Source organism: Pseudophryne corroboree, chromosome 8, assembly GCF_028390025.1.
Source record: "Pseudophryne corroboree isolate aPseCor3 chromosome 8, aPseCor3.hap2, whole genome shotgun sequence".
Taxonomy (NCBI): Eukaryota; Metazoa; Chordata; class Amphibia; order Anura; family Myobatrachidae; genus Pseudophryne; species Pseudophryne corroboree.
In genome coordinates, this window is record NC_086451.1 from 455,123,615 (window position 1) to 455,135,608 (window position 11,994).

General features: G+C 44.1%; 1 protein-coding gene across 1 annotated transcript; it reads right to left on the reverse strand.

Annotated features, from left to right (window-relative positions):
* Positions 1-10,628: 10,628 nt before the first annotated feature.
* Positions 10,629-11,579, reverse strand: LOC134949963 (olfactory receptor 5AR1-like). Its single transcript, XM_063938644.1, has one exon. It carries the CDS (start codon positions 11,577-11,579, stop codon positions 10,629-10,631), a length of 951 nt encoding a protein of 316 aa, XP_063794714.1.
* Positions 11,580-11,994: the final 415 nt, after the last annotated feature.

Genomic DNA, 11,994 nt, shown 5'->3' on the forward strand with positions numbered 1-11,994 from the left:
TGTCGACTCCCTAGAGAGTGACATCACCATTACAGGCAATTTGCTCCGCCTCCTCACCAATATTTTCCTCATACATGTCGACACACACGTACCGACATACAGCACACACATAGGGAATGCTCTGATAGAGGACAGGACCCACTAGCCCTTTGGGGAGACAGAGGGAGAGTTTGCCAGCACACACCAAAACGCTATAATTATCCAGGGACAACCTTTATATAAGTGTTCCTCCCTTATAGCATTTTAATATATATACATATCGCCAAATCAGTGCCCCCCCTCTCTGTTTTAACCCTGTTTCTGTAGTGCAGTGCAGGGGAGAGCATGGGAGCCTTCCCACCAGCCTTTCTGTGAGGGAAAATGGCGCTGTGTGCTGAGGAGAATAGGCCCCGCCCCCTTTTCGGCGGGCTTCTTCTCCGGAGTTTTAGATATCTGGCAGGGGTTAAATACATCCATATAGCCTCAAGGGCTATATGTGATGTATTTTTCGCCATACAGGTATTATACATTGCTGCCCAGGGCGCCCCCCCCAGCGCCCTGCACCCTCCGTGACCGCTGTGTGAAGTGTGCTGACAACAATGGCGCACAGCTGCAGTGCTGTGCGCTACCTGATGAAGACTGAGAGTCTTCTGCCGCCTGGTTCCGGACCTCTTCATCTTCAGCGTCTGCAAGGGGGGTCGGCGGCGCGGCTCCGGGACGAACCCCAGGGTGAGCCCTGTGTTCCGACTCCCTCTGGAGCTATGTCCAGTAGCCTAAGAATCCAATCCATCCTGCACGCAGGTGAGTTGAAAATCTCTCCCCTAAGTCCCTCGATGCAGTGAGCCTGTTGCCAGCAGGACTCACTGAAAATAAAGAACCTAAAAACTTTTTCTAAGTAACTCTTTAAGAGAGCCACCTAGATTGCACCCTTCTCGGCCGGGCACAAAAACCTAACTGAGGCTTGGAGGAGGGTCATAGGGGGAGGAGCCAGTACACACCATGTGATCCTAAAAGCTTGCTTTTGTGCCCTGTCTCCTGCGGAGCCGCTATTCCCCATGGTCCTGACGGAGTCCCCAGCATCCACTAGGACGTTAGAGAAAATCAATTATGACGAAATAACTCAAAATGAAGGATGTACTGGTGAATCCTTTAAAACTTAACGTTTATTCTGTTTACTATACTAAAATACTGACCATAGGTCTGATTGTTAAAATCTTGATCACCTGGTAATTTATAAGGATCAAGATGAAAGGGTTAAAATATAATTCAGGGTGTTTGATCCAAAATTATTTGTGTGCTATATTTTGATAAACCAACTATAAATCACATACTATTATGCATCCAATGGGTCGTTGCAGAGATATGATTAAAAACTGAGTGAGATTTAATACTCTGCACTTGTATTGAGAAAGTGCATAGAACTTTCCGCATGCCAATTATTTGAATCCTGATCATTATAATATCAATTGGACACCCTTTGTTCTTATTGTTTTTTCCTATGTGATATATAGTTGGTTTATAAAAATATAGCACACAAATGATCTGGGTTTAGCCTTTAGAAACATTTCACATGCTTATTTATCATTATACATATATACAAATATCATTATTAGGAATAGATGTTTTTTGCATTCATTACAGTAAATTTTTACCACACGCACGCGCACACGTACACACACACACACACACACACACACACACACACACACACACACACACACACACACCATCATGCCCTTACCCCAGCCACTAGTTTACACATTTATGACTCTGTACTTTCTGCCACACTGATCTTTTCCCCGTTACATGCATGCCCCTTCACCTTTGCAGCCTCCGGCAATTCTTATGAGATCAGAGCACTGTGAGAGGTACCGGACTGAAGACCCTTCCTGGTTCCCTTCTATTGGGCCAGGCTGCACATGTATGGGATGGGGAGGGAGGGATGAAACTGACCAGGGCTGATCCGCGAGGCCACTGTGATAGGGTGACTGGTCCCTGGGGAGGGACCAGCCACGAGATAGTAGCGTGATCTGGGGGTTACCTTGAGCAGAGGACTGCAGTTGCTCTCATTGCAATGCACCACCCCTGACAAGTGTAAAATATGCATTCATCTCTGAAACGAATTCAGAGCAGGGAGAGATTTGCAACAGCAGCCGGAACAACTGTCATGCATAAAAAGGGTGTGCAATTTTAGGAAAAGTCACACTTATTATTAATCAGATTCCATAAAGTGCTCTAACAGATAAGAACCTCAATATCTAGGTCCTCTCAATAAAAGAAGAGGCACAGATATAACGAGTTTTATGGTAAGAACTTACCTTTGTTAAAACTCTTTCTGCGAGGTACACTGGGCTCCACAAGGAATGGACAATGGGGTGTAGAGTAGGATCTTGATCCGAGGCACCAACAGGCTCAAAGCTTTGACTGTTCCCAGAATGCATAGCGCCGCCTCGTATATCACCCCGCCTCCCTGCACAGGAGCTCAGTTTCGTTAACCAGTCCAATGCAGTAGCAGGAAAAGAGACGACAACGGTTAGTAGCCACAACACCGCATACTCACGACAGGAGACGTGTCAGCGGCTAATGCCATACCAACCCAAAGAAGCTAAGTGCGTCAGGATGGGAGCCTTGTGGAGCCCAGTGTACCTCGCAGAAAGAGTTTTAACAAAGGTAAGTTCTTACCATAAAACTCATTTTCTGCTGCGGGGTACACTGGGCTCCACAAGGAATGGGCAATGGGGATGTCCTAAAGCAGTTCCTTATGGGAGGGGACGCACTGTAGCGGGCACAAGAACCTGGCGTACAAAGGAAGCATCCTGGGAAGCGGCAGTATCGAAGGCATAGAACCTTACAAACGTGTTCACAGAGGACCACGTAGCCGCCTTGCACAATTGTTCAAGGGTCGCACCACGTTGGGCCGCCCAAGAAGGTCCAACAGACCGAGTAGAATGGGCCTTAATGTGATCAGGAGCAGAGAGACCAGCCTTCACATTAGCATGTGCAATCACCATTCTAATCCATCTGCCCAGAGTTTGCTTGTGAGCAGGCCAGCCCCGTTTGTGAAACCCAAACACAACAAAAAGAGAATCAGATTTCCTAATAGGAGCAGTTCTCTTCACATAGATACGGAGAGCCCGTACCACATCCAAAGACCGCTCTTTGGGAGACAGATCGGGAGAAACAAGTGCCGGAACTACAATCTCCTGATTAAGGTGGAACGAAGAAACCACCTTAGGTAAATAGCCGGGACGAGTCCTAAGAACCGCCAGGTCACGGTGAAATATCAGATATGGCGAACTACAGGACAAGGCACCCAAATCCGACACTCTTCTAGCTGAAGCAATAGCCAGCAGAAACACCACCTTAAGGGAAAGCCACTTAAGGTCAGCTGAACCAAGAGGTTCAAACGGAGACTCTTGTAATGCCTCCAAAACCACCGACAAGTCCCAAGGAGGCACAGGCGGGACATAGGAAGGTTGGATACGCAACACGCCCTGAGTAAAGGTATGCACATCAGGTAAGGTCGCAATTTTTCTCTGAAACCACACCGACAAGGCAGATATTTGAACCTTGAGGGAGGCCAGACGCAGGCCTAAGTCCAGGCCCTGCTGAAGAAAAGCCAACAACTTGGCTATACTAAACTTGGAAGTGTCATAATCGTTAGATGCGCACCAAACAAAGTAAGAATGCCAGACCCTATAGTAAATCCGAGCAGAAGCCGGTTTCCGGGCCCGCAACATAGTTTGAATGACCGCCTCAGAAAACCCTTTAGCCCTTAAGACGGAAGCTTCAAGAGCCAAGCCGTCAAACACAGCCAGGCTAGGTCCTGGTAGACACAGGGGCCCTGAACGAGGAGGTCTGGGCGTTGTGGAAGTAAAATTGGACGCTCTGACGATAGGCCTTGCAGGTCTGAGAACCAGTGCCGTCTGGGCCACGCTGGAGCTATGAGAAGCAGAATTCATTTTTCTTGCTTGAACTTCCGAATTACCCTGGGCAGGAGTGACACCGGAGGTAACACGTACTTCAGCCGAAACCTCCACGGTACCGCCAGCGCATCCAAGAATGCTGCTTGAGGATCCCTTGTCCTTGCTCTGAAGACCGGAACCTTGTGATTGTGTCGAGACGCCATCAGATCTACGTTTGGAAGGCCCCACCTTTCCACTAGGAGTTGAAACACTTCTGGATGGAGGCCCCACTCGCCGGCATGCATGTCCTGACGACTGAGAAAGTCCGCTTCCCAATTCAGGACTACCGGAATGAATATTGCCGATATGGCCGGTAGATGGCGTTCTGCCCACTGTAGAATCCGTGAGACTTCCTTCATTGCTAGGCGGCTTCGAGTGCTGCCTTGATGATTTATGTAAGCCACTGTGGTGGCGTTGTCCGACTGTACTTGAACAGGACGGTTCTGAATTAAATGCTGGGCTAGGTTCAAGGCATTGAAGACCGCCCGCAACTCCAGAATATTGATCGAGAGGAGGCACTCCTACTTGGTCCACCGCCCCTGAAGGGAGTGTTGCTCCAGCACCGCGCCCCAACCTCTTAGACTGGCATCTGTCGTCAACAGGACCCAGTCGGATATCCAGAATGGACGGCCCCTGCACAGTTGTTAGTCCCGGAGCCACCAGAACAGCGACAGACGGACCTCCGGAGTCAATGAGATCATTTGAGACCTGATCCGGTGAGGCAGGCCGTCCCATTTGGCTAGAATCAGCCTCTGGAGAGGGCGAGAGTGAAATTGAGCGTACTCCACCATGTCGAATGCTGACACCATGAGGCCCAGCACCTGCATCGCCGAATGTATCGACACTTGCGGATGAGATAGGAAGCAACGAATCCTGTCCTGAAGTTTCAGGACTTTCTCCTGAGACAGGAACAACCGCTGGTTGTGAGTGTCCAATAGTGCTCCCAGATGCACCATGCTCTGAGCAGGGATCAGGGATGACTTCTTCCAATTAATGAGCCACCCATGGGCTTGCAGAAACCGGACCGTCACATCTAGATGACGCAGGAGAAGTTCTGGGGAATTTGCCAGGATTAACAAGTCGTCCAAATACGGCAGTATCCTGACCCCTTGACGGCGGAGTACCACCGTCATCACCGCCATGACTTTTGTAAAGACTCGCGGAGCCGTTGTTAAACCAAAAGGTAACGCCCGAAACTGGTAATGGCAGTTGCCAATCGCAAATCTCAGGTATTGCTGATGAGACACTGCTATAGGAATATGCAGGTAAGCATCCTGTATATCCAGGGAGACCATGAAGTACCCAGGTTCCAAAGCCAGAACTATAGAGCGAAGGGTTTCCATCCGGAACTTGGAAACCTTCACAAACCTGTTCAATGCCTTGAGGTTGAGAATGGGCCGAGAGGACCCATTCGGTTTCGGGACTAGAAACAGCGGAGAATAGTACCCCCGGCCCCTCTGCGCAAGAGGCACCTGTACTACGACTCCTGTATCCAGGAGGGTCTGTACCACCGAATGTAGAGTGTTTGCCTTTGTCTTGTCCAACGGGACATCTGTCTGGCAAAATCGATGAGGGGGTCGGTTTTTGAAGGCTATGGCGTAACCTCGAGTGATGACTTCCCGTACCCAGGCATCTGAAGTGGTCTTCAACCATTCCTGGGTATACCCTAGAAGCCTGCCCCCCACCCTGGGATCCCCCAGAGGGAGGCTCGCCCCATCATGCGGCAGGCTTATTTGTCTTGGAAGCTGGCTGACGGGCCACCCAGGCTCTTTTGGGCTTAGGCTTACCAGGTTTGGAAGTGCGGGCCTGCTTGTTGTACGCCTGACCTTTTGCTTTACCTGAAGGACGAAAGGGGTGAAAGCAAGTACATTTAGCCTTCGACACAGAAGGAGCAGTACTTGGCAGACAGGCAGTTTTGGCAGTAGCCAAATCAGCCACAATCTTATTTAAATCCTCCCCAAACAGAATATCTCCCTTAAAAGGGAGTACCTCCAGGGTTTTTCTAGAGTCCAGATCCACAGACCAGGATCTCAGCCACAATATCCGGCGAGCCAGGACTGACATAGTAGCATTGGAAGCCGCCTCTTTAATATAACGAGAAGCTGTGACAATATAAGACAAGCATTGTCTAGCATGGTCAGAGGAGATTTCTGCATCTAACTCCAAGGCCCATGCTTCAATGGCCTCCGCAGCCCAAGTAGCTGCAATAGTGGGCCTTTGTGCAGCACCCGTGAGGGTGTAAATCGCTTTCAGACAACCCTCAACACGTTTATCCGTAGGCTCTTTTAGAGACGTGACGGTGGTGACCGGTAGAGCTGAGGAAACCACCATCCTAGCCACATGTGAGTTCACTGCAGGAGGCGTTTCCCAATTCTTAGACAGCTCCGGCGCGAGGGGATAGCGAGCCAGCATCTTCTTTTGAGGGACAAACTTCGTACCCAGGTTTTCCCAGGGTTCCTGACGTATATCAATTAGGTGGTCAGAGTGAGGTAAAACTTGTTTAATCACCTTCTGACGCTTGAACCTATCTGGTTTCTTAGGAGGAAAGGATGGCTCGGGATCATCCGTAATCTGTAAAATTAACTTAATAGCCTCCAAAAGATCAGGAACATCCACATGTGAACCACCCTCCTCATCAGCCGTATCTGAGTCAGAACCTGTGGGGTCAGTGTAAGTGCCGTCTTCATACTACGAGGTGTCAGTGATAGCAGTGGATTGTGAGGAGACAAGCGCTCGCTTAGAGGACCCCTTGGACGTAGGCGAGCGACGGTCAGACTTTTTAGTGGTCAGGAGGGACTGATTCAACTTCTTTATTTGAGCAGATAAATCGTCCGCCCACGGCGGGTTAGCTGCAGGGACCACAAACGGTTGCACCGCATTGGGGGTCCCATAGGGGGTGTTAGTTTATGAACTAGCGTATGTAGAAGCGTGGAAAAAGCGGCCCACAGCGGGTCATTATTTGCCCCCGTTGCCAACGTCCCACTGGGGGGCAAGGAGCCCCCAGAACCAGAGCCCAAAGCTGCTATATTCTCCTCATAGGTATCTGTGGCTTCAGCAACACCGGCAGTGTGTTCAGCCCCAGAACCGTTACCCTCAGAAGCAGACATGATATAACTTGCAGTATCAGGTAACACAGTACAATTTGTCAGCAGCACAATACCTCTAGCCCAAACCCCTGCGCAGTGTAGTCAGCACCAGCAGAGATAAAGGAGAAATATGGTGACTAAATCACAGAGAAAAATACGTAATACAGTATATCTTTGTAAAAATCCTATATTAGATAAAACCTGACGCACCAAGCCCCCTCAGGTTATAGAATATAGGGATAGCAGGTTGAGTGAAAGACACGAAATGGACACCACTCAGCTATCTAATGCACACACGGATAGTAATAACCTCTGCATTGTACAAACTGTGACTAACAATAATACTGCGCTGGACTAGCTTACACAGCTATATAACAATAGATATAACAGTACACAGTAAGAACTGGATGTATATCACAGGATAATTGTACTAGGAAACCCTAAGTGCACTCTTTCTTAACTAACACTGACTAAAAAAAGGCAGGTAGAATACTTAAGTGTATTGTAAAGTCTTGGGCAAATCCTCCTATGTAAAGCCGCCTGGTTGTCAGTGCTGTACTGACAACCAGGCGGCTTTACATAGGAGGACTTGCCCAAGCATTCCCAGGAACAGTGAGCTGAGGGATAATGGTGCCGCAGACACTGCCAGGGAGTGAGGGAGAGACAGATATGCAGCTCCAGGGTGGGAACATTTGCAGAAAATGGCGCCCTGGGGCTGGGGGAGGGGCTTCAGGTCCAAGCTCTATCCCCCTGCTGGCAAAACCACCGGGTACTGCGGCCTCTAATAAAATGGTTTATAGAGAAAACCTGACCTGTCCCATGCCCTGGTGATCTAGTGGGATCGCCTGTACTGCCACAGTGTCCACCGCCAGTGCGCACGGCCCACCTCCCACTGACCGCGCCGGATCGCGATAAAGGCCGGGTCCCGCAAGCGGGACCCACTTACCACCTCCCGAAGCACGGCCACGCGATCCCGGAGAGCCCCCGTGGTGTGTGCCTGACAAGAAGAAAACCGGAGCCTCCTGCTGTAGTTACCCGGCAACCAGGACTCGGGAGTGTACAGCGCCGCTGGGGAGAGCCGAAGCTGCAGCCATGAATGTCCACTGACATGTAACACTGCATCACTGCATCACTTTTTTCCTCAGAAAAAAAGCTCTTCTTAGGGCTGCCTGGAGCAGTCCCTCTGTTAAGTGCCTGCTACTGCAGCACCAACTACAAAACTGAGATCCTGTGCAGGGAGGCGGGGTGATATAGGAGGCGGTGCTATGCATTCTGGGAACAGTCAAAGCTTTGAGCCTGTTGGTGCCTCAGATCAAGGTCCTACTCTACACCCCATTGTCCATTCCTTGTGGAGCCCAGTGTACCCCGCAGCAGAAAGAGGAAGTTCAAGTTTTTTTTCTACAAAAAAAGCACAAGATTCAATTAACTGCGAGAGATATTTTCAATCTTTCCTCAAAATCAGTGAGTCTCAACAGAGGTACTTGCTGTGATGTTCAGATGTACATGAGAAAAAGTCAGTAACGGCTGGGGCAGGTTTTGGCCGACATACTTTCTTGAGACTCCATGAGCAAAAGCTTAATTAATCCTCAGCCCAGCTGGCACAGTACCCAAGACAGTCGCCACCTCTTCTCTCCACATGTGGGGCTAAGCCCTCGGCCACCTATTCTGGGTCCACGCAACCAACTGAGTGGGAATATACCCTGTGTCGAACATAGTGATCCATCGGGCATGAAGCGTGGCGAGCGCAGCAAGCCTTATAGGGGACTCACTGTGGGGATTCCACTGTCAGTATACTGACAGCTGGCATCCCGTCTGCCGGTAAAACATATGTGTTCTGTATTTTCTATCCCTCTAATAGTTACAACATAATTTTAAAAATTAGAAAACACACGCGGACCATAGTTTTATTGTCACTGTCAATTTTGTTTGTCATTTTAATGTGTAAAAAAAATTAATGTTCAATTAAATCTACTCTTGTGTCTTTTTTAATCTTATTTATAGAACATTTATTGCTTTTATAAATAGAGACACATTATCATTTTGAATTATAACAATTCTATTTATTAGAAATGTTTTGTTTTGAAAATGTCAGAGGGAACCCTGGGAAAAAATGGTTGAGAACCACTGCTCTAAATAGATATTTGCACATCAATTGACTTAGATCTGCTTTTCGCTCTGCTACCCCACAATATAATACTTATTTTGTGCAACATATTCCGAGTTAAAATCATTTATTTTGTGTAGTATTATTATTATTATTATTATTATTATATAAAAATAAATATTTATTTTGTGCAACACTGCCTAAAAATAATTATTCTGCTAACATACTATGTAAAAATAAAAATTTATTTTCTGTAACATATTTGGTAAAAGTAAATATTTTGTTTTGTGTCATAATAATATGTCAAAATGTTTATTTTATTTAACATCAATATATAAAAATAATTATTTGATGTAACATGTCAAAATAAATATTTATTTTCTGTAACATATTATGTCAAAACATTTATTATGTCTAAATAAATATTTATTTTGCACAATATATGTCATAATAAATATTTACTTTCTGTAACACATTATTTAAGAATATTTGTTTTGTGTAACATGTTATTTCAAAATAAATATTTATTTTCTGTAAGTTATATGTCAAAATACTTATTCTAACATTAATTTCTAAACATAAATATTCTAACTTTCTAAGCATAAATATATATATATATATATATATATATATATATATATATTTATTTATTTAGACCGTTAAGAACCACTGCTCTAAATAGATATTTGTATATCCATTGACTTAGATCTGCTTTTTCGCTCTCTTTCCCCCACAATGTAATATTTATTTTGTGTAACATATTATGAGGTAAAATAATTTATTTGTGTAGTATTATTATTATTATATAAAAATAAATATTTATTTTGTGCAACACTGTCTAAAAATAATTATTTTGCTAACATACAATGTAAAAATAAAAATATATTTTCTGTAACATATTTGGTAAAAGTAAATATTTAGTTTATGTGACATATCAAAATGTCAAAATATTATTTTCTCTAACATCAATATATAAAAAGAAATAATTATTTTATGTAACATGTCAAAATAAATGTTTATTTTCTATAACATATTATTATGTTAAAATATTTATTATGTCTAAATAAATATTATTATTTTTTCATAACATATGTCATAATGCATATTTACTTTCTGTAACATATTTAAGAATATTTGTTTTGTGTAACGTTATTTCAAAATAAATAGTAATAATAATAATAGTTATTCTAACATTAATTTCTAAACAAAAATATTTTTTTTTTTCAGTGGGGTAGACAATGGCCTAATGAATTTTTTTTTAAAACATACAAAAATCGCTGCAAGAAATTGCAGCAAGAAAATATTTTTATCCATTTCTCTTTTTAAGCAATGCTAACTATTTCACCTTTATATGAATAAACTTGTGATTTTTTTACTTTAACAATTAGTGTATTTATTGCTTCATTGTAACTCTGATCTATCAATTTTTACCTGTGTAATGAAGGGTGCATGCTTTTTTTAATGATTTTCAGGTGATTAATCAGCTTTTGAGTCTTAAACACTGCAACCTTTATTTTTAAAGCAAACAATCTTTACTTTAAAAGCAGACTTCACAGCATCATTCTTTAAACTGTATATAATGGGGTTTAGCACAGGGACAGCAGCTGTGTTAATAAGGGAGAAAATTTTATTGGAATCTAAACTGTCCACTGAGGTCGGCCTCAGATACTGGCAGAAAAGTGTCCCGTAGAGAAGGACAACCACCATGAGGTGTGAGGAACAGGTATAGAATGTTTTACGCCTCCCAGAGCTGGAACGGATCCTCATTATTGAGACTATTATGAAAACATAGGACATGAAGGTGAGAAGAAATGGGGTGGCACTTAGAAGGAACAACCCTTCTGTAAAGATCAAGAGCTCCAGGGCAGAGGTGTCACTACAAGATAGTTCTATGACTGGCGCCATGTCACAGAAGAAGTGATTGATTACATTGGATCTATAACAGGATAATCGTAATAATAACACAATATAGGGCACAAGTTCAAGTATCCCAACAAGCCAGCACAACAGGGCCAATAAAGAACAAGCTCTGCGGTTCATGACCATTGTATAATGCAAAGGGTTACATATGGCCACATATCGGTCATAGCTCATGGCCGTCAATATTAATAGCTCGTTAGAAGTAAAACATGAAAAAAAGTACAACTGCGTCATACACGAGGAATAGGAGATGGTTTTATTCCCCGTTATAAACATGGCAAGGACTTTGTGCAAAGTAATGGTAGAACAAAACATGTCTAGGGTGGACAGGTTGCTCAGGAAGAAGTACATGGGAGTGTGGAGCTTATGGTCCAAGCAGACCAGGAGAAGAATGGTCACATTACCACCAAGTGTGATGAGATAAATGAGGAGAACCAGGAGGAAGATTGGAAGCTGCAGTTCTGGCTTATCTGAAATGCCCATAAGAATAAAATAGTTTATAGTGGTCCTATTTATCTGATCCATCACTTTGCATGTGATCGGGGAACCATCTAAAAAAAATAACCACATCAGGTTGTTAGTTGGTTTGTAATATGTATAACTTTATAAAGTAAACATTATGCTTAATGTATATGTATCATTAGGTTAAAGACCAAAAGTTTTTATATAAAGTTTAAAAAAACAAACATCTCTTGTGTTCTGTAAATAGGAGGTACTATCACTGACAAGTTACAGAAATTAAACCAAAAAAAGGGGGAATGAAAAACGATTGTCATGGACAATATAGAAATTAACTTTTATTATTGTAATTAAAATAACAAATATTTACAGTATATTTCAAAACAATGGGGGTAATTCCAAGTTGATCGCAGAAGGATTTTTTATAGCAACTGGGCAAAACCATGTGCACTGCAGGGGAGGCAGATATAACGTGCAGAAA